General features: G+C 34.4%; 1 protein-coding gene across 13 annotated transcripts in view; it reads left to right on the top strand.

Annotated features, from left to right (window-relative positions):
- The window catches only part of Nrxn1 (neurexin 1), a 986,324-nt gene that overhangs the window by 663,260 nt on the left and 298,450 nt on the right, over nt 1-24,614 (top strand). For all 13 annotated transcript variants that reach the window (XM_019206287.2, XM_019206286.2, XM_019206285.2 and 10 more), the window contains one exon: nt 15,827-16,008. In XM_019206287.2, coding sequence (XP_019061832.1) covers nt 15,827-16,008 — 182 coding nt within the window. The remainder of the gene's footprint in view (nt 1-15,826; nt 16,009-24,614) is intronic.

The following is a 24,614-nucleotide window of genomic DNA, read 5'->3' as shown; positions in this document are numbered from 1 at the left end:
AAGAAATAGATCAGGTATTGTTTCTTTTTTTAATAGTTTCTTTTCTCAGTACTCTCAGTGCATAACACTTCGATGGAATTTTCTAAACTATGCTTCTTTTCAAGACATTGACAGAAGTTACTGACAGAGATATTAAGATAATATACTTTATTATCCTCCTATTATTAAGTTCTCTGCTATAAGCATAATACAGAGATAATTGGTTCAAAAGCATCAAATGAAAACAAAGATATTATCAAAATAATTTTGGATGTATATATTTTATTTTGCTTCCCACATCCAATCTTTTTACCTATTAAGTGTCTAGTGATATTCTAGGCTGAAAAGCACCATGGAAACTCATTTTTTGAAACTATTTCTTATTCTGAATATAGAGAATTACTTTAAAAAACAAGTAATATAAAATCAATATAAAGGGAAATATGTATAATATATTCTGTATTGATAATTATGCATTTGTTTGAGGAGTGACTCTTCTCAAGGAACACTCATTGCTTCTCTATACATCATGTCTCTGATTATTCAATCTAGGTGAACCTTCTCCCAGGATATGACTATGAATCATTATTTCACATTTTGACCAATGCATAGCTATCTCTAAATGAAACTCCTATAAGCTTCCCAGGCAATATTTTGTTTACTTTCTTTGTAGAAGGAGAGATTTTTCCCCTGACAGTGATATAATGAAATTCAGATGAAGAAAGCCTTTCTTGGTTAGGGATATGGGTCATCAGTGAAACATTTGCATAGATTACTGAATTACCTTTGCTGTTTTCCACACCGATAGGCTTAAATGTCAGAACAATGTGATTAATGAATCATGGGTATACGAGAAACTTACAGTCTACAATTGAAACAGGAAATTGGCAAGAAAGAGAACAAGCAAGAGAAATTGAACGCATCTCCAGTGAAACAAAAAGCAGGGATCTTTTTAAGCTCCAGGATGACCTTGTAGGAGAACACTGAAGGATGCCAGTGAAGGCGGGAAGTGATCTATATTGAGTAATGGGAACTTGTGGAAATTAGGTACCCACTACTTCCAGGGACACAGAGAGAGGGACACTGTCTTTCCTGATGATCTCATTTCAAAGGGAGACTTTGCAGATCTTTGAGAAAGATTTTTCACAAATTGTAAGACGTACAATAAATTAGAACATTTAAATCATAAAGGGCTGGAGAAAGTGTTTACAACTAGATGATCTCCAAAGTAAATGCTCTCTATATTAGAACTGGTGGACCTGTGTGGGTCAGTTCACAGCCATCTTTTGCATATTTTGCAAGTATTTGCCATTTTGGTTTTATAAGGGAGCAAAGAATTGTAGAATGGTGTAAATCCATGAAGAAAACGACCTCCCATAGAATCCACTAGGGTGAGTAACATTAGCATACTATAAAAAGAATAATACATTGTTACTTATGTTCAACAGAAGATTTTGATACAAAACATTTAAAGTTGCTTTGTGATCATGGACAAATAATTTTACCCCCAAGAATACCAATTTCTTTTGAATTTGTGAAGTAAAGTTAGCTTCCCTATCAAATTCACTTGAATGTCATAAAGATGAAAAATTTATGTGAAAATGTTCTTTCTTTTTGATTTAAAGATGCATAAACACCCTTTGCATGGAAGTGAGATTCAGAAATACACCAGTCTGACCAAAATGAAGATCGTTTTTCTTATACTAGTAGTTACAGCTCAGTGTCTCTGAAGAGGGTTCTCTTCTCAACCTGTGACTTCTACCTCTTAACCTAGAGCTGCTAACTCAGTTTTTGTCAACACTGTACAAGAAAAAAGAGGGGACTGAGAGGAGGGTGGGCACCCTGAAGTGGAGTCATACATATCTACCACATATCCATGGCTCCTCCAAGCTGCAAAGGGAAGCAGAATAGGAAATAGAGGCTCTCGTCAAACAGCCAGCAAGTCCTGCTAACACCAAGGATTCTGTTATCCAAGCAGGGAAAAAGGACTTGCCTCCCCGATAAAAGGCTCTGCCTCCCTGATAAAGAAAGCAACTGATAAGACAACAGAAACTTATCAAACTGGGATAAACTGGGAAGCCCAAACAACTGAAGAAAGTTCAGTAGATTATCGAAGTGCCCAGATTTATTGAAATTGGCAGCCAGTTAATTTTTAGAAAGTAAAACTTTCCCAGTTTCTCCTCGTTCTTTAAAAAAAGAAAAGCTCTCCAATGCACACTTTTATCTGTTGTGTCCAAACAGAATAACTTGCATTAAAAGCCCATGTACCTCCCCTGACCCTCGAGTATTTGAATTCTAAGAAAGTTTCGTGGGTAACTATGGGTGGCACATGGTCTGTGAGCCTAGTAGCATCGCTTGTCTCTAGACATTGCTGAATTTTCAGGAAGCTCTCCATGTTGTTTTAATTCTTGCAAATTGCTTGCCAATTTAAAACGAGCTGCATCTAAACAGTAAGTAATTGCTTATGATAATGAGTGCAAACTAATTTGCTAGAATATGTTAATATTCACAAAGCACTTTTATACTGCCTGCTGTTCCAAAAATACTGCTCTCTTGGTTAAATGTAGCTTTTTAGATAGCATTATTGTTAACCATCTGACTAAAATCATCAGTTCAGTTGCATCTACCCAAAAGTCATGACTGTGACTTCAGTATTCCAAAGAAGGTACAAAAAGTCATGTCAGTCTTTGAAAAATGATTCAGAATATTTGAGAAAAAAGGCATTGAAGCCTTAATAATTAATTCTAATTAGTGATTGATGGTAGTAAGTGGACTATCCTGACTTAGAAATTGCCTTTCTCTCCCATAAGAGCTGTAAAACTTAATTTAAATCACTTCAAAGACAGATGGCCTACAAACTCCATTTGAATGCAATAACTAATTTAAAGTGAATCAAATATTTTTAAATGACCCTGGGTTTGATTGTTTAAGTTTGAAGACTTGTTTACCTTCCTCATGCCCCAGGCTCTGTGCCCTACGGATCTTTCCCAACCATTTTCATAGCTACACTGTAAAACTTGAAGCCCTAGATTTCAAACATGGGGATCTTTTGAAGTTGGGAAGCTAGGGTTTAAAGATCTGAGGTCCAGATTGAAACCATCTTGTAATTTTAGTTTAGGAAAGTAGATTTTTGTGAGCCAAACACAAAAGAAGATAAGTTTGGCTCTTACTTGCTCCAGGTTTGCTTTGGCACTTTTTAATCCATGCTGTAATATTTCAATCATTTCAACTTCAAAAATGCACTTGAACATAGTTATACATCTTCAGATAAGTGGTGAAATAGAAAGATAGCTATAGAGAGACCGGGATAAAGTCAGTCACTTTCAAAATTTGTTTCTTCTTTTGAGTCTCATTGGCTAAAAATCTTTAAGATAGTAAACATTCCCATCTTTTGATTTCAGATTTTTTGCATACCCACAAATAAGAGGTCTAACTTCACAGGTACTTTTTTTTTTTTTTTTGCTTCTTGTAACTGTAAGACCTAAAGTCTCACTTCCACTCCACGGAGCGTGAACAGCCAAAAGGCCTCCACGATGCTGGGCCCTAACACCCAGCGAGGCTCCGCGAACACGACAGAGAACCGAGAAACCCAGGAAGGAACACACCAGGCTAGATGGTAAAGAGACCTTTATTAGTCTGGCCAGACGGCACTCCCGGAGCCAGGTGGCTCAGAGAGGCCACTGCTCAGGGGCTGAGGTACTTTTTATAAGGTTTTTCTAAACAAAGAGTCAGGGAATTCACAGAACAAGACTGCAAACACATTGCTTATCTTATGCAGGAAATGTTCTAGGGTCACCTTTTGTCAAACCATTTGCCCCTGGGCGGGCTGTTAACCAAGGTAGCAATTAGCATATGAAGAAGCACAGTCTGGCCTATTAGCATGGAGTCACTTTAGCCTATTCAAGTCTTACAGTAACTATTATAAAAATAATGTGGTTTAGTTTCTCACTGAATGGGCTGAGTTTTATTCTTATTGTCATCTTCACCCACTGTTTCACAGAATGTGAGTTGCAGAATGGATAAATAAATGAAAGTTGTTTATAATAAGGCAATAAATATATTCTTTATTTTAATTTTATTAATGCAGCTGCTACCATTTCTTATTCTACTAAGTGTAGGTTATTGTTTAAAGAATAAGAGATAGTTTCCTTTATAAGAAAATAAATAAAATTTATAATAAAGAGCAACATAACAACACCATCTTATTTTTTTTCCATTAAGTTTATTGCTACCTTTTAGGTATACAATACAGTTACATTCATCATTAGGATCGTCTACCTTTACATGATGCAGCTTGGTTCTTATTTTTTCCCCATTCCCCTGCCCTCCTTTCACCCCCTCCACCCTTCCCTGTTTACAAAGACTTTGTTTCTATGTTTTTCCTTTTCGCTTTTTGCATGCTTTTTCTTTTCCCTTCTTTCCTTCCCCTACTCCCCCCACTTTCCCACTCTTTTAGACATTTTCTTCCTATTACACAATATCAATTATACATTTTGATCCTCATTTACACTTTTAGTTTTTCACACCAGAGAAATTAGTCAATATTTACTCATGTGTGTCCTATTTATTTCACTTAAGCGTATGGCCTCAATGACCAACACAATCTTATTAAATGCATTCTCTGTCTTATTATATCAGATTTTTCTCCTCTTTTGAAGTTCTGTGATTTCTTCTTCACATAAATTTTCATTTCAAAGAATTTTTAATGTAATAACATTAGAATTTAATCTCTTTTTAACACTGACCTTAAATGGTCCTAATTTCTACTATATCATTTATGCTCTGTATTTTCTAGAGATCTAACTCAGTAGATAAAAAGGTAGGAAATAATACTTAAAAAGGCATGGACTTCTTTGTAATAAAAAGAAAAAGAAAAAGTGATTTTTAATTTATATAAGTGAATCTACTCCTGTTTCTTTGAAAATATGTTATGCCTCTTTGCCTTTCTTCATGAAGATCCAGCTTACAAAATTAGCTCTTACCTTTTTGGAACTCTATGAAATGTTATTTTCTCCAAAAAGAGCTTTGGGGCATTTAAGGAGGCAATGAATTCTTTAGGATTTTTTTATTTGAGGGATGTTCAAAGTTACCAAGAGAAAGAGTCTCTACTGAATGTGGTAGACAATAGCTTTATCACTGAAGGTCTTTGAAAAGAGTCACAATTAGATAGACTTTGAAAAAATAAATCTGGTAATGTTTGGTGGCACTTGCCTATAATTCTGTCCACTTAGGCTGAGGCAGGAGGATCATGAGTTTGATATTCACCTAGTTAAGAGAGCAAGGCTTATATCAGAAACAAACAACTAAAACAAAAGAACCCACGAAAAACCAAATATGATATTAATTTGTAAATTAGATTTATACAAAGGAGAATAGGAAGGTAATAGTTCAGTAAAAATGAATATTTATTATAAAATTTAAAATTGAAAGTGATGCAATATAACTTATGTCTATAATAATGGAAATATAAAAGAGAAATTTAAAAGTTGACATCAGGTTGATTGGACAGTGACAGTTGGGAATTTCAGGGTGATAGTGTTAACCTTTCTGTCACCACCAGGATTTATCATGGTGTATTATATGTAATAAATGCTTAGTTCATTTTTCTTGAGAGTATAGCATTTTTAGGGGCTTTTTTTTTCCTGGTCTTTTTTTGAGGGAGGGTACCAAGAATTGAACTCAGAGCCTCATGATTCCTAGGCAGGCACTGCACTGCTGAGCTACATCACCAGCCTTGTAAAAGTGTTTTTATCCTTGAATTATGACATTGACTTGCCTTTGTATTTTCTAACTCCAGTAGCAACCTTCTTCTATTGTTTCAACAGTGTGTTTTATTTGTTTATTTTTATTTTAATAAACATTTTATTTTGAATTAAAGTCAATTCTGAATATTTCAATGAGCCATCTGTCTTTCAAATTTCCAAGAAACTTCTGAATATAATCTCATATAGGATTTCTTTTCTAAATTTTTGGAAGACACATGAGCCCTCCCTCTGTAATTATGGTTTCCTGTCTTCTGATATTGGAAGTCAACCCATTTTTCAACTACCTAGAAAGTGGCAGGGCAAGGGCTAAAAAGAAAAAAAGACAGTAGGTACTTGCACAATTTCAAAGTATATGGGGGGCCAGAAGGTCAGGGCCTCAGAGCAGGCAATGACAAAGAATCTCAAAGCTAAACATCATTTATTGGGTACACACAATAATTAGAAGGAACATCAGGTAACTTAGGGCGCAGTGGTCAAAATACATGAGGAGCTGATGAAGATCTTAAGTCATGAGGTTCTTGTGGTTTTTTTGGTTTTTTTTTCAGCTTTAATTGAGTTTATTTGTACATTTTAGGGATACAGTACAGTTACATTCATTGTTGGGATCTTGTACCTCTACATGACAAGTCTTGATTCTCATTTTTTCCCCTTACCTCTGCCCTCCCTTCACCCTCTCCTCCCCTCGCCATCTACAAACACTTTATTTTCATCTTTTCATTCTCTCACATTTTTTTCTTTTCTTCTGTTAAAGAGAACTGTATGTGAGCATCCTTACAATGGTAGGTGGGATGAGTTAAGTTTGTCAAGGAATTAGTGTCTCCCCAAGTGTCCTTTTTCTTTTTGTATTATTACTTAGTTCTCAAAGAACCAGGATGTCTTCAGCTGATGCAATCTTGCCTTTGAGTGCCACAGCATCCTGGGACCCTTGAGGCCTCAGCTGTGACTGGATGCAAAACAGTTATGTTTCCACATGCCATAGCTGACCTGTGGGCAAGGTGACATTGGGCCTTAGACAGTCTAGTCATAATTATGAAATGATTCTTCCCCAAAATGTATGTAGAAATGCTCCTGACATTCTGAGTCATCTCTTTCATCACAGCCCCAGTGGGGACTGATTTCTGGATGTGCAAGTAGAAAGATGTTTCACGTTTGCACCGTTCTCTTCAGCATCTCTCTCCATAGCATGAGGGCCCCTCTTGGATCCCTAACCTATGGAAGTAATCAGTTCACACAAATGTTGGGACTATATATTCTTACTCCAGGCTTTGAATATTTTTTGTGGCCTGGAAACCATTTCACAGCAATTTCAATAATTTTTACAGTGGCCTGCTGTGACACAAGAATGAATGAATGAATGAATGAATGAATGAATGAATGAATATGATTCTTATTGATGACTTGATCTCAAGTTTAGCTGCTAGGCCATTTCTACTTCAATCTGAAATTTCAGAACTTTCACAATTAAGTTTTAAAATTAAAAAATCGAATGATGTTAACAAAGAACTACAAGTTCTATTCAGTAGTCAATAATTTGAAGAATTTAGTGGGAACTTATCCAGCTTATTTAATGCTCTCCAATATGTTTTTTTTTTTTTTAAGGAACTGTTGGTGTACTTTTTTCTCTCCCTGTTCCTGCTGCCTATAGTACTCGTGCAAATGATTACTGAATTACTTGCCAGGGACTTTTTAATAAAGTTCACTTACTGCTTGAGGGAGTCTAGCTTCGGAAGAAAGATGTAAGCATTTGAAGTTTTTAAGGTTATTGGTTGTGGTTATTTTATTTTTAGCTCTAGATTACTTTGCTGTTTTCGTAGTGTTCCTTGATCTGATTGGTGGAAGTCTACTACTTACTTGGTTTTCTTTCGGACATATAACCTAGAATAAAAGACTGAAATGGTTCTCAAGATTTTGAATTTGATCTTCAAAACAGTTTGTCTTACTGGCAGCTTAAATTATTGAACTGAATTGTTTGTAGAGGAGATATTTTCTAAAACTAACATGCTTGAGAGGAAAATAAATTATGTATTTAAAAAAATCACAAAGAAACTATTAAATGATGTATTACTTATTGCAACATTTTCCTCAATAGCATTCACAGGACTGAGCATTATCTTAAATTCTTCAATAATTCAAATGAATATGATGATAATTTATATATGTGGTTGTGGTTGTATGTCTGTGTGTGTAAAATAACTTATTTCTCATTTTCTCCTCCTTTTAAAGATTACCATTTTGAATATCATCACCTTTTCAAAAGACAGTTTAAAAATTTAAACTAGATGGTGACCTGGCTGAATAGCATTTCTCTCACATCTGACACAAAATATTTTGCTGTGATAGTTGTCTTTAATGTACAGGGCTATCTCTATGCAAGAAAAGCTTGAATATAGGTTCTCTATTCCTACCTTCTTTCCATAATTGGCTTTTATCAAATAATCAAGAGACAGGGTGGTTTAGGAATGTTATATATTTTAATTAGTTTCCTGATAGAGCAGAAAAAAGACTTATTTAGATGACTCCAGTTAACATCACTAACTGATTATGTAGAGTCATGACTTTGTACAATGCCAGTTAACACAATCACATTTCATTTTATGTGAATACTGTCTGTTTGTGCAGGGCACAGTCTGTGCTGCTTCTATGTGTTGTTCTTGAATACATGTGAAAGGTGTAAGCAAGGTGAATCATCCATGAACCCATTTAGAGTCTAAAAAAATTAGTTAAAGTATTTGAGAGGAGCTCACTTGATTTTACAAGAATGAATACTTTACATCCATGTAGCATACTCTTTCCACACCTATCAAAATCTGAAAATATATAAATGTATAATGCATTTATAACCATATAATACTAACACATAGTATTTTTATTAGGGTAATTTGTATACAAAAATATATAATTTATTAAAAATATTCTCTTTAAAGAAAAGTTTTAGGCCAATAGGCCAAGGGAAAAATGTATTTTATTGAAGCGCATAATTACTATTTAAATTATCTTTGAGAGAAATGATTCCTAACCTCATAGGAATCATAATAGCTTTGTGCTGTTCCATTTTCTTGATAGTTTTCTTTGATTGAAATTTCTTATTGAGTAAGCACACTTCATTTTTCATTTTAAAATGATGTCTTGCTGTGCTAAAGCTGAGTCTAACATAGTCCAATTATTGGAGAGGATTCCTCGCTCTCTCCCATGACTTTCAGCTCTACAATGAGATCTGATGATTCGATCTGTTTTGATTGGTTTGATAGTTTGGAAAATAATAACTGTTATTGCCTAATGAGTTCTCATGGATCGTTGGAGTCTAACAATACCTCTGATTCCCATGGGGGTTTCAAAAATCTCTGTGAACTTGAACCAAGTTTATGATCGGTGTAGAAGTGTGCAGTAGGGGTAGTAGTGGCGGAGTAGTATGTGTACAGTAACTCTGTATAGTGCCACTACTAGGAAATTTCAGTGAAAGAAAGTATTGTAGTCTGACAAGTTTGACTTTCATTGTTTTTCTTAGCTCTCATATCAACAGCTTTTTAAAAAAATTCGATGTATTTCCTTACTTTTAAGTTTATTCTGATAGAACATACAGCTTTGTATTTATGACAAACTCCCCATTGTTTCTTCTAGCTTGAATATTATTTTAAGATATTTTTATTGTTAAGGAATTATCTGTACTCTTCTGAAATCTCTACTTTGATCTGATTAAGAATAGCATTTGGGATCTAAACCATTTCAGTTATGTGCTAGTTTTGTTTTTGTTGTTGTTGTTTTGTAATGAAGACTCGCCTTCTTTCCAAAATTCATGGTTAAAAATCTTTCTTATTATTATTCTTAGCTCATGTTTATGATACATAAAATGTATATTCATTCAAGTTATTAGGTTCCTGTACATGCCATACCTTTAATAGGGAAAGGGGATTTAGAGGAAGAAGGGTGATGTGGGAGGGAAGAAGATTATACAAAAAAAAACCAAGTTGAATTATGTACGTGTACCTGCTCCCCAGGATGTGGTAAAGTGCAAGTACTACAGATATGTCCTAAAAACAAAAACAAAAACAGCCCTTCTATTTTATTTTCTAGTCTCTTTAGCCAGGTGGAATTCCTTTGTTGATTGTGCCAAGTCAATCTCTTCTTCCAGGAGTTTAAACTAATAATATAGTCTTTATTTTCATTTTCCTTTCCTTGTACTTTTGTACCTTTGAATATTTAACATTGAGGGCTATCTCTTACTTCTTGATATTGATTAAATGTTGTTATTAATTTTTAGATTTAGTTTAGTTACTTAATAGAGCTAAGAGCTCCTGTTACTCTGATTCCTTTGGTCTCTGCTAATGTATTAGCCACCTTGCCTAATTTTTTGATATTTCATATGAAATTTTAAGAATTGGGAAGCTACAGTACTCTATTTCATTAAATATTTCCTGTGATCATTCAGAAAGTCCAGTGATTTAGAAAGACAGTGCCCTGTATTTAGTTGTTGCTTTAGTGACTCTAACATTTTTGTTGGTTTTACCAATGTAAAGACTTTTAACCTTGGTCAAAAACTTTCTGCATACAGTTTTTTTTTTTTTTTTTACTTTTGCTTTTTAAGAACTTTACTCCAATGAGTACTTCAACATAGGTTGAAATGATCAGAAATTTTAAAGTTAATAATGGCATCTTGACAAGGTTGTAGGAGGAATAAAATTTCCCCTAATTTATAATTGTTTTTTAATTTTTATCTGACTGCCTCTCAAACTTTGAGTGGAAAAAGTGTTATATCCTGTTACGTTGAATAGACTCCTAATGAACTGAATGTCTCATGTTGGCTGCAAGATGACATTTCAAGAATTACAGCCCTTAAGAAAGAACCTTTTATTCACATACTTATGTCATGGGTTAAAAGCTAATCTTTTTAGATAATTATATTATTATTTCTGTAGCAAGGATCTAGAGTAACCAACAATGGGATAGACCTATACATGCTGCTTGGTTACCTTTTTCAAAAAAGTTCAGTCCATTTGGGGGAATATTTTAGCCTTTTCAGAAGCAAAATGAGGGTGAAGTAGTCATGTTTAGGGAGGGAATAGGAGAAAAAGAAGGAAAAGAGCCCTTTATTTAAGTATTATATTAAAAATATCTAAAAATATTTCTTTTTACAAAATCATAGGCAGTTCTAACATTAGAAACTGGATTCCATGTGTACATTTTTACATTAATTACGGTGTACAGTATGCTGACACTGCTAAATTTACACCTGATAGATCCAGCTTTGTTAATGAATTGAGAGTGGAGTAATACAGAGTTGCTGCACAGTTTAAATGCAGGGATTGCTGAAAACAGCTCTACTTTTGAGTCATCCTTACATTCAGTGATGTGATAGATGTCAAGGTTAATTTGCAGTAAATCTATTAGTAGCACTAACTGATGTGTTAGTACTTGCCATATAGAAACATGCATTAATAATAAAGGCAACACGTTCCTCTTCGTATTGATAAAAAGCTAGTAACCATGATTAAGACATATTGCCACTGCTCATTTAATTCAATTATTTCATAAAATCAAACATGTGTATGTAAAAACAAAAATTTTAAAAGAATTCCAATTTGCAATTCATTTTATGTTGACTTATTCCTTTATCAAATAGTCAAGTGATTTTTTTTTTTGCTTTGTGTCATAAATCTTATCATGTTAGAGGTTTATGGCAATGAAGTGATGTTATTTTTTTCATGAAGTCTATATGGTATAATTTAATATCACTTCCATTGTCAACAGTTAGTGAAAGTGAATGATAATATAATAGATTTGTGAACAAAATTCTAAGAGAGGGAATGAAATACTGAGAAGGTTGATTAAAACTGTGATGTAGGAGCATCGTTCCTTATAACGTATTTGCTTTGAGCATAAGTATGAAATAGATTCAGCTTTTGTAAAGGCTCCTTTATAAGAATAAAATAACAATATTGCAATATTATTGTATATGTTTTTGATGCACAAATACAAACGTAAACACACACACAACTATTCTCTCTGAGATTAATTATTTACCACATGACAGTAAGTGGAGTAATATGTTACTGTGCGATAACTTGTATAATCCTAGCAGAAGTTCTGAAGGATCGTGTTGCTATCTACATTTAAAAAAAAAATGACCAAGACTTAGACTAAATCACTTGGTCAAGATCATGCAGCTATTAAATGATCCACTTAATACTTGAACCCAAGTCTGTCTGAATCTCCAGTTTACATTCTTAATTTCTATAATCTCTTGGCTTCAGAAAGTGCGCCATGTCCTTTACTCAGAAGGATGCATGTAAAAAGAGCTAGATTTTGAAACATCAGCCCAATGACTTCCTGTATTTGATTATAAGAATAATTTTCTACTGAGATAGAGAGAGGGATTAAAAATATAGGCTACCTTGTCAAGTTTGATGCAAAGGAGGTATTTAAAAATGAAACCAGGATTCCTGCTGGGGTAGGTAGAAGACCACTGTGGGAAACTGGGTGTCTACTTCTTTATTATAGAATCGTGTTGATAGGGACAAGACAGTGTGTGCTGTTCAGAGAAGAGACCATTCTCTCTGAATATCCCCTGGAGAAAGAGGAAACAAGGTATGATCACAGCATTTGGGAAAGGGTAGAGCAATTGTTTTGCTTTGTTTTAGTGAAACATAAAGAGCCATAAAGCATTGTGAGCAGAAAAGATTAGCTAATCAAGCTAGTTACAAAGCCTTAGCATTTACTGGAAATAGGTGTCATAATCAAATTTTGAATAATGATCTTTGTATTGTGATGCTTATCTTACTGAAAATACAAAGTTTTAAATTATTATCCCAAGTTCCATAACTGAAAAACTAAAATATTTTATAGTTCCCGAAGTTTGAGGCATATACCCTAACTAAACTTTACTCTGCCTATATCATTTCACATTTACATCTTGTTTTAAAGCATAGTGAGGTGAAAGGGGAGTACATGATCATGAGGGGAAAATGGCACTTTATGGATATTAGACACAACAGTGAGCTTCGATTAATTTAAAATGACATACTACATTAACTTTTTCCTGACTGCCTTGTTATTAAAGAAACACTTCTGTAATTAATTAATTAAATGTGTGTGTATGTGTGTGTATACTGAAGCAAAGTCTAGATATTAGGATTAAATCAGCTTACCCGTTCAACCAAGTATGTAACTTTAGTTAACAAGTCACTCCTTAATATCTAAATTTCCTCAGATATAACGTGGGAGTAATGCCTATTCTACTTTCTATACAAAAGTAGAGAAGAAATGAAGAGAGAATCATGAAAGTGATATATAAACTTAAAAATCACTGTGTAATATACATTAATGTTGACTTACAAAATTACTTCACTAGAGTGACTAATAAAAGACATCTGAATTCTTAACTGTGCTCTATATGTTATATTGTTAGATGATAGCTCTAGTTTTAAACATTGTGTTTATTTCACATGAAATACAAAAGTTAATCATTAAGTATTACCACTTAAAGGTAACTGGTACATCCTCCTTTTCAGGAGATTTCACTTTTTATTGTTCTGTTTCTATTGACATTTGCTTAACTGAAACGCTACTTAATCATTTGCAGAAATTACTAAGCAGAAAAATATTTACCAGATAGGACTTGCTTAATAATATAACAGTGACTATGCATTTGATGACATAGCAGTAGGACTCTGAAATGCTCTGGCATTTTTATATTTTTATTTTTTATTGAGTTCATTGGTACATTTTAGGTATACAGTACAGTTAAATTCATCATTGGGATCTTGTATCTTTACACGACAGGTCTTGGTTCTCATTTTTCCCCTTGTCCCTGCCTTCCCTTCACCCCCTCTTCAACCTCCCCATTTACAAACACTTTATTTCCATTTTTTCATTTTCTCTTATTTTTTTTCTTTTCCCTTATTACCTTTCCCCTTCCCTTTCCACTTCCCCTACACCTTTAGCTCTTTTCTTCCTATTTCACATGGTGCTCTGGCATTTTTAATACACAGTCTGTATGTTCTTCTTTTAATTTGCTTACTTACTGTTGGGGCCTTTGAATTACAACTTAAATTCTGTAACATGAGAAAGATAAGCTACTTTCAAGAAATGATACTCAAAAATATTTTTAAAAATGAACAGAAAAGCACATAGCCTCTATATCATTTAATGTTGACAATGTTCTGCTTTATCACTTGTATACTCAAGTCATCTCCTAATCAAACTATGCTTTGGGGGCAGCTTTACATGCAAAAGACTATGTAACTATGGGTATAACTTGTATTTTGCGGAAGTCTTTGAAGATTTTCAAGAGTCTATGAAAATGTCTAATGGTTGCCCCCTCAAAGAACCCACAGAGATAACCAGCTATTTAATTAAGTACCCATAAATGGGACAATAAGGAAACTTTGTTGCACTGGCAAATATGTGATCGTAGCAACTTAGTGTATAGATATTATAAAAAATATTTCTGTACATACAACTTTTACACATGAGAATTCCTTTTGGTAGATGCTTTTTCCCATGAAAATGGGATGTTTTCTGGCCTAATTTTGTCATAGAGTAGTTGTACTAGGCTTTTCCAAAGAAGCAGAATCAATTCGCCTATCATCTATCCGTCTATTTAGCGATACACATATAGGTACTAATACTTGCAAACTGGAGACCCAGGAAAATCAGTGGCATAGATTGAGGGTCTGAGAACAAGAGAGCTAATTGTGTAGATTTTAGACTGTGTCAGAAGACTTGAGAACCAAGGTCTCTGAAAAATGATGTTCCCGCATAGTCAGGCAGAGAAAAAAGGAAAATCCAACCTTCCTCCGGTTTTTGTTCTATTCAACCCTCAGTGGATTAAATGGTGACCACTGACATTTTTGGACAATCTGCTTTAATTGGCCATCAATTCAAATGCTACTCTCTTCCAGAAACACCTCACAGATAAACCCAGAAATGTTTCACTAGATATTTGGGTGTCCCCCATAGTCCATTCAAGTTGACTTACAAAACTAACTCTTATCAGTAGGTAAACACTAAATATATATTGGTATTCTTTCTTATTGGAAGGCTATCTTCCCCCCTATAAATGCTTCCTAAGGTCTGTGCTAAGGTGAATTAAATAAAAATGTATGTAGTGCCCTTCAGAGGGGATGAAGTTCTTTCCCTTTCTCCTTTGTATAAATCTTTGCATGTATCTTCTAAATATTAGGGGTCAAAATTATTTCTATTTAAGTCAATGAAAGAAATACTAGCTATGAAATTAGATAGAATTTCAGTGCATTGGATTTCAGGTGGATTTGTTTGGGAGAAAAAGAACTCTTTTTAAATTAAGATTGCTTACTGACATCATTACTGTGAAATAAAATTATGATAAGTTAAGAGAAAATTTCAACACTCACAGAATGAGACATTATTCTGAGCGCTGTAAGGCTGCTATTCATTGAGGACTGGAGGTCTTGTTATGATACTGAAAAGCTTGACAGCCACTAGATGTTGCTTGTTAAATAAGATCTAACTTCTATAGATGGGATCTGTTATGTGTATTTTCTTGACATGACTCCTGGGACATATGGCTCTTCACCCCTTCATTATCATTTGTCATATGTACACAAACCTTTTCCGCATAAAAGTTTGGTTTGTGGAGTATTTGTTGCAATTTGCTCCACTGTGCTGTATGACCTTGTCACATCTATGTGCAGCTGTTGTTTCAAAAACAGGCTGAAATATGTTTCTACTGCTTTTGGGAAGCCTCCAGTCAGTGTTTCCCACTAAACCATTTCTTAAAAACTGTCAGGAAGAAATAAAACCCCATTATATTCAATGCTCATCCAGTTCAGTGGAAAAAAAAAACCCATAATCTGCTGTTTGTTCTGAAACACCTGCTGGTAGATTTAATGAGTGTATTAATAACGGAGCTGCTTCTCCATTTTTTAAAAAATAGCTGTCTTCTTCCTTGAACATGTTTGATTGAAATCTATTATTTGCCTTGCCTTAGTTTTCTGTGTAAAGTCAATATTTTATGGATATATCCACATGACCATCCTGGGAAAGGGTTGAGGAACTGGGACTAATTAGGGTTTTTTGTTTGTTTGTTTGTTTGTTTGTTTCTACAGCTGGGACAACGTATATCTTTAGCAAAGGTGGTGGACAAATCACATACAAGTGGCCTCCTAATGACCGGCCAAGTACACGAGCAGACAGACTGGCTATAGGGTTCAGCACTGTGCAGAAGGAAGCTGTACTGGTTCGAGTGGACAGTTCGTCAGGCCTGGGTGACTACCTAGAGCTACATATAGTAAGTACCTTTAAAATAATCATCTCCATTTTCTTTACACTGCTAGATTTTTCTATAGAATCGATAATTTTGCTTTTTGGATGTTTTCCTATAAAAACGGATACTTTGCTATAGAAAATATGAATATCACCTAGAAATGGTGAAACCGTAGACCTATTACTGGTAATGTAATCTTTAATAGGAAAAATGTTTTTGTTTTGTTTTGCTTTTTTGAAAGTGAATTTCTTTCAATTTTGCACTCACAAAGACCATTTGGAGTGATTTTAGTATCTTTAGACAGGCTTGCCAGACTAATAAAATAAGTTATTGCTCGGTAGGTACCATACCATCTGGCTGGAAGCAGGAGGTTGTAATGCTGGTGACTTCCAAAGATCTGGATTCAGTGTTCTTATTTCTTTTCTTGCCAGAGAAAACAGTTGTCAAAAAGTTACATGCAGTGGAAGGAAAACTTAAGGCTATTTTACGATGTGAAAGAAAATGGCAAAAAGATGTAATTTTGTGCTTATTTTGATACGTGTCAGGAGAACACCATGGATTCTTGCCATTTCCATCTTGGGACCATTCCTTTTCCCCTAAGCTCCCAACTTCCCACAAGAATTTACTCAGCATGTAGTAGAAGACAAATAGTAACTCATGAATGAAAATACATTTTTCCTTTTTAATGTTGCTGTAATTGACTTTATAGTTGAGGGACTCTTCCTTTGCTCTGTGCACTCAAAGACTTACTAATAAGTACAAATATTTTATCTTCTCACTTCCTTGCGTTACTTACAAGGAAGCATATACCGTCATTAATTACTAATAGATATTAATATTTTACTAATATATCAAATTAACAAAATGAAAAAGTGTTACAAATTTAAAAATTATAGGGTTGAAGGTATGCTCAGTGGTGTAGCACTTGCTTAGCAAACTTGGTACCCTGGGTTCAATCCCCACCATCACAGAAAGAGAGAAGCTCTCAAGAGTTATTATCATCTTTTTTCTTGGAAGTCTTTAACTTCTGGAAGTTTCAGAAGCATTTCATTCTCTCCATTTTCTACTCTATTTTATTCTTAAGTATAGCTATTTTGCCTGCATCTGTAATCATGTAAATGTAATTTGTTTTGTTTTAATCTGTCCCTATAAATTCTCCCTGTACCAGTACCCATACCACAAAAGATACTTGATTTGGTCATCATGTTCTTTTTTGCTAGAAATTGGCTTTTAGGTGCTGATCCTAAAATAATTGGAAAATTGCCAAACACCAAAATACTACATTAATGCAGACAAAGCTTCAAATCTCAAAGACTTTATTAATTTATTTTCTTAACCTTACTTTTGTATCGCACTTCTGGAATTTCCAACAAGCTGAGTGGGGTCTGTACTGACTGAACACAGGGGCTAAATTCATTGCTAATCTTGAAAAAAATATATAAACAGAAAACAACACTTCAGCACCATCATTATTGAACCATCATAAATTTTCCATTCAAAGTGTAGCTGTCAAAATAGGAACTCTGGGAAAGTAATTTGAACTACCTTTCAGCAAATATCTAACAATCAAAATTGGAAGCATCTAGATTTTTATGGCATCATAAATAAATGATCAGTTGAGGTAAACTTAACTAGTGCAATAAGGAATCCAGCTGCTTAAAGTAATCTCAGCTTTCACAATCTATTTGCTCAGATCTGACTTAGCAACATTTCCACTTCAAAAATAAATAAGAAAGAAATAAAGAAATAAGAAATAAAACAAGACCTTTTTCTTACTAAAAGAAATTACTTATTGATCCATGACCAATTACACTTTTAGCCTGAGAAAAGGTTCTGCAATGATCATTCTGAATTCATAAAGGCCTCTGTTATTGAATTACTCAAAGTACTGTTTTTTTAATAGTCAAAAGGTTTTAGTATACTAGAATGTATATTTCTTTCCAATTCTGATCAAGTGAAGGCTCAGGGTCCTTTCATAAGTGAAGAATTGACTTTCTATGAGTTTTTACCAGCTCAGTACCCTCCACTGCACCTTTATTGATCATGTTTTTTTAATTAATTGGGTTATGTTTGTAATAAATAAAAATTTACATTTGCTTTGAGTAATTGTAATCCTCTCACATATTGCCTTAAATATCTGACAGTTGCCCTGTGAGTCTCCACTTCTTTCTGGGTCTCCTCTTTTGGTTTTATCTGCCTGTTCACTTTGTTTTCCAAGTTTGTCTCTACACACTCATTCTTGGATCTGAAATCTTCATATTCTTTCTCTTCTTAGAGTGTGTCCTTGGAAATGAACACTAGCTCTCTGAAATTCCCAAACACTGTTGTTTGTCAGTTCTACTCAAACTTGTATCAACCACTAGGACCTATCTTAGCCCAAACCTGGCCAAATAAGACATTCTAGCTCATTTCACTTTCTTACGTTGCTTACAAGAGGTGACCAATCATTAGTGACTCAAGAAATTATCTTTATGTACAAATGATACAAGTCACTTCTTTTCGTGATTCACTATATAATCAAGTATAACGCAAGGACAATTTTTTGTATGTTTTATTGTATTATTTACTACTGAACTTTATCTCCGATTCCTTCCTGTAATATTGGGTGCATGGGAGAAGAGAAAGAAGAATTAAAAAGTAAAAGAAAAGATAAAAGGAGAGTCAGGAAGGCAAAAAGGCAAGGGGAGGGAATTGAGACACAAAATGATACCTATGAGTGATAGAAGCAGATCTGTCCTTGATATTAAAACGTAGATTTGGGATCATTTGTACACCTGTAAAGTTCCTCCTGATCTTCTCAAATAAATTCTTCTACTTTTTCCAGGATTCAAAAATCACTACTTTGGGAGTCTGAGACAGGATGATTGTAACTTTGAGCTCAGTCTGGGCAACTTATAACAACTTAGCTAGAACCTGTCTCAAAATGAAAAATAAAAAGGAGGCTGGAGATGTAGCTCAATGTGAAGGTCTTTAGTTCAACCCCTGATACTGCCAAAATAGTCAAATAAGATTGGCAGATTTTTAAATAATATTAATTTTAGAATTAGGTTTATTGAATATAAATGATTTAAATAATAATCTGATTCATATTATATATGGTATGTTTTATTTATAAAAGTTAGTAATTTGGTTATCCATTAAACAGCCAGGAAAATTTCTGTAAGCCTTCTAAGTCAGTCAAGTATAAACTATGTACTGATCTCATTTTAAAAATATTGTTTATATCCTTAATTAATAGAGTGAGACAAAAACCAGGAAAGTTGATTACATCTATTAAAAAGATACTCTATTCTTGCTTAATGTATAATGTGATTTCAACTAGATAACGTTTAAATTCTGATTGGCATAGAATTTTGATGAACATTTGAATATTTGACATTGTTTATCATCCTATTTTTCAGAGTGATCAAGTTTGATTTTACTTGAAAATGTAATCACATTTAAATTTTGATTAATGGATGCTCTTAAAAATATAACAACTTGGAATAAAGTGGCTTTTGAACGAGGTAGCCTAGTTTTAATCAATGGATTTATTTATTATATTAGGATGAATGCCACCACTGTTAAGAGCTCCATGGTGTCACTATTAAAATGATAAGGTTTTATCAGATGGATACCCGGTAGACAGGAGAATTGAGAAGCAATTAATTAATATAAATCCTGGAATTTGAGTGCTCAAATGTTTTCTGAAAACGTAAATTATTTAATTCATTAAATATCAAAAATATTATTGCTTGGGCCGGGGGTCTAGCTCAGTGGTTCTCCCTCCTACTTTGCAAGGGAAAGATCCTGAGTTCAATCCCCTGTACAAAAACAAACAAAAAAAAAGCATGGCTTAAATTTTCTCAAAATTTAAAGTCAAAATAAAGTGACAGACAAAAAGTAAGCTAATTTCCTTTCAACAATAAAAAAGTTTGAACAATATTTGGCATTTACATTATTGAAAGGTTTCAAATTTTAATTGGTGTTTTTATAAATTTACTAAGAATTGATTATGGTAGTTGGTTTTTCAAAGAGAGTCTATTTTGCAAATTTCTGTTGGATAAAGTTCTTCATAACTGCCTTATTTGTTGTAGCCCATTTTTATTGTGAATTGTCCAGTCATTGCATATTTTTCCATTACTTCCAAGTAGATATAAACTGTATGATGGCAGAGAACATGATTTGTAATAGCTGCCATTGATTAGTAAAAAAATAAAAACAATAATATATCATGTATTCCAGGAATACTAGAAGCCTGTAGAGTGATTTTTATGGAGCCCCTAATTGGCACAGGCCTATGTTAGGATCTGTGAATATTAATGAAGTGGACACTTAGTACCAATCTCAGTTAAATACCTGTTGGGTGAATGTATAAACAAGGCAGCAAGCATCCTTACTGTCATGAAGTTTAGATTATTTGTAGTAAACATTTTGTCCCAATGAGAAGAGTATCTCTCTGTCATCATATTTCTTTATTTCTCGTTATTGCAGTTGAACTTCATTATTTACGTTTTATTTGTAAGAACAATGCGCAAATGATAAGTTTTTAAGAAAAAGAATACAATTACTTATAAACTGTTTTTATGGCTTGTGCCTAGGTGTCCCCAAAGCCTCATGGGGTCATAGGTTAGGCTTTTTCAGGATCTAGAGTATGTCAGGCTGGAATTGATTCATGGAGCAATGCTAGTTTCAAGGGCTCTAGGAGTAAAGGTGTGAATGCTACCTGCCCTACATAGTCTACATAAGATAAAAGGGGCAGAAAAATGCTGTGAAGGTCCCTTGTTGCTACAGTACCTTCTGTCACCATGAACTGTTGCCCCTCTGCCATGTGCCACTCTTCCTTGGAGCCAGCTGATTATGATCTGAAGCCTCTACAAAATGTAAACCAAATAAACTCTTCTTCCTTTAACTTTGGGTATCCGATATTTTGTCTCAGCAAGAAAAAAAGTAACTAAGATGACTATGAAGTGTTTTATGACAAAATTTAAATTAGTAATGTTGAGGATTAATCAATATTGAAAAAAATTTTTTCTTAATCTCAATCAACAAAGAATTGAACTAAATTTTATTTTATCAGATACATCATGAAGTTGTGTCCATGCCTTCACTTGTAGGAAATCCTCTCTTACATACTCTAGTGATATTAGTGGGAACTTGTTTAACACCTCTGATTTATGGAAGAAAGCCATTACGAATATGGGCTCATTCACTGTAATGAATATTAAAGGATTCATTGATCTGATCAGAGGAAACTTGATGAGACTGGTGGGAGGGTGACTGAAGTGTCTTCTTGAAAATCCTTTTATCTGAGGAACATGAAAGAGCATTGCAAATTTGCTAAGTGAATTGTTGTACATATTTGCCTTAAGTGTTTCTTCTTTGTATTTTCCTAGGCCGGAAGCTTTATTTTGAAACCAAGTGCTTAACTGATTTTGATTTAGAAATATATCTTTTGATCAGCATATTTAGGTATAGACTAGAAATGTGATGTATTTATAATAAAAATTGCATGTCCCAAAATAACTTATCAGCGTTGCTAACATGTCGAATCTTTCTCTTTGTCTATTTTACACTGTTTGTCTTACTGATCTAAGAAGCAGTCACAAAGCATCTATTTAAGTCTGTATATAGTTGTATAAATAAGATAAAACCCATTACCCCCTACACGTTCTTAGAAATTATGTGTTACCTGAACTATTCTAACAAAAATATGCACAATTTTATAAGCATTTCATGCTGCCATGTAATACTTAAATACAACTCTGTAAATGATTCATAGTAGATATTTTGACTGGATTTGTTTTCCTGTTCTTACATGAATTAATTAGACAGCATGTAGTCTAATTGTCTAAAATGTAAAAAAGAAGTTAAAAAAAGAAAAAAAGAAAGAGACTAAACCAATGGCTTTGCACCATGAGTGGTAAATCTTTTTCAAGCCTCTGTGGAATGAACAAAGTATCTTTGGGAGAAAATGTGAGACATGATGGTGACATATTTCAACAAACAGAGAGAGATTCTCCAAAAAATACTGATATTTATTTGAGACTAGCAAAATATTGAAAGTGAGAATACATGTACCATAGGAAACTGTGGTAGTATTCAAAGATGTTGAAGGAAGGGAAAGTTTTTAAAAGACGAAAGTGAGGTGGCTTACATCTGAAACCTTTTGAAACAACAATCCTGGCCACAATGATTAAGGCCAACAGTGGCATCTGTCCAAGGCTGAGCAGACAGTTGGTGGGCAGATGTCCTCGTAGACATATTTTTTGTGTTAGGTTGTAGAGTCCTTTGTGCAAACTTGTCATCTGGAAAACTCTTCTGTGATAGTAATTTTCACACAATTACATGTCAGACACCTTTCAGAACATACTTAGGCTGTATTGACTTCTCCTTTCTTTACCTTTATTTTCCTTTTTCTGTTTTATCTTACTTTCTTAAGGGTTGGCACGGTCAGCTCTGTTTTGATCCTGGCAGCATTCATATTTTTTTCACTGAAGTTAAATTCAGTTCCTTATTTTCTAAGTTGCTGGTACTTACATCATCTGATCTTTAGTGCATCATCTAATCTTTCTTAACTCTTTTCTAGATTTCTAGAATTTTTTTTTTCTTAACTGAAATTCTGTTGTGAAATGTAATAAAATAGAAACAGAACAACTCTTTCCTCCTGTACATCCTCGGTTCATGTACTTATCACTTGGAAGACACTTATACTTCTGCCTTATTGTCTCTGTTAGTCTCATTTTTTTTTTTTTCTTTTTTTGGTACCGGGGATTGAACTTGGGACCTTGTGCTTGCAAAGCAGGCGGTGGAACCACTGAGCTAAATCCCCAGTCCAGTCTCATTTCTTTATTCTGAATCCATTTCATTTAGGTTAATTTGCTGAATTATTTATTGATCATGTTAATTTGCTAAGATGTATCTTTGATCATGTTATTCCTCCATTAAAAGTGTTGTACAGTCCTCTACCTATGTACAGGAAAAAGCAAACTCTCTTCCTTAAGATTGAATGCCTTCTGTGTTCTCATCTCCATTTCCCTTTCAGATCTATTTTTCCACTATTCTCTACCTATTTCTCCAGTCCAGCAAAATGCATTCACGTTTTAACAGTGTTTCTTCTTGTCATATCTTTATTTCAAATTCCCACCCAACATAGGTTGTTCTTCTTTCCCTTTCTGGATTTCAGCCTGTCCAAATTCTGAGTGTGTTCAGGGTTGGCCTTGGGACCTCCTGTGCTAGCAGAAAGAAATTAGGGCTCAGGAATCTCTTTGACAGTGCTGTAGAAACATGCCCCAGACATTACCTAGCTCGAGAAAATGTTGGCCATAGATTCTGCTCCTTTCTATGAAAGCTACTCTTCTGAGCTGTTGCTTTGTAGTGGACCCCAAGCTATTAAACCAAATCTACTCTAAGCCAGAGATGGCAAGCTGGCAAGCTGCCAAAACATGGGACTTGTTTGTTGAATTCTTCTGAACTACTGAGTACACCTCCATTTCTTCTGTAGCTACTAAAAATGTTCAAAATTCTACCTTAGGACGCATTTCCTTTAGCCAATTCAACACACCGTTGCAAGTGAGCAGTGTATACTTGTGGAAATAATCTCAGGGTTCCAAAAATTCTCCAGCTTTAACTGCATGTGCGAGTGAACAAGAGGTCAGTTCTCAGAGGTCAGGGGCACTGTTTCCTTCAAAATGGCTTCCTGTTTACCATGCTTTGGAACAGTTAGAGATGTAAATCTTAGTCAAGTTCTAGCACATTTTCACTTTATTTATTGCCTCTTTCTCAGTTAGTATTTTGAGGCAAATGTCTGGTGCACCACACTTAGCCTGGTCTGATGGAGACCAATGGCCTTTACTGCAGATAACTTAGTACCAATATCCCCTGGCTGTGAGTACAATGAATGCACACGGGGGAACAGCCTGTATCCCTCTCTCTTCTCTTTCTGACTCACACATACTCTTCAATGCATGTACTTAATAAACCTCCCCATTTTAAATTCTGTGCTAGGCCCCTTCAGGGCCCTAGACATGGCTTCTGACCTCACATATACCTGAATTTAATGGATATACAGTTTATTCTGCTGGCACACTGGGCCACAGAATGAAGGTCCTTCAGTTAGTTTTGAAAATCATGGTATAGATTGCAACTAAAGGTTAGTTAGGTGCAAAGAAGCAACAGTCTTAAAACTCTTCTAAGCCTACACTTGTAAATTAATTTAATATTTCTTAAAATCTTTAAAGAAAGAAAGTGCCCACATTTAGTCAGTAGCAAATGAGGCACAGGTCACACAGTGAGCTGCAAAGCCAGGGTTGACCTCCGCAAGTCTGACTGCCAAGTCTATGTGTCTTGTGTGATGCAGGTGAGGGGACCAGAGGCAGCACAGCAGCCGACTCTGCAGCTCTGCCTTCCATCTGTTTAATGCACTTGTAAGAAGTCAAAAAGCCTAGCCTTTTCCAGACTCCATACCACATGATCTATTGAGCATTCCAGATACCTGCCACACAAACCATCTTCTTTAGTTAACTAAACACAAAGTTATCTGACTGACTAGTTGGTTCAAACATGTTATGGTCAGCTAGCTCCCATTTATAGTTCATGTGTTTGAAACATACGCAATTTTAGAGGTAGAGAAGAACAACAAATATATATAT

Source organism: Fukomys damarensis, unplaced genomic scaffold, assembly GCF_012274545.1.
Source record: "Fukomys damarensis isolate Sample0158 unplaced genomic scaffold, DMR_v1.0_HiC HiC_scaffold_2, whole genome shotgun sequence".
Lineage (NCBI taxonomy): Eukaryota > Metazoa > Chordata > Mammalia > Rodentia > Bathyergidae > Fukomys > Fukomys damarensis.
Note: the sequence above shows the minus strand (reverse complement) of the source record. Positions and strands in the feature narration are given on the sequence as shown.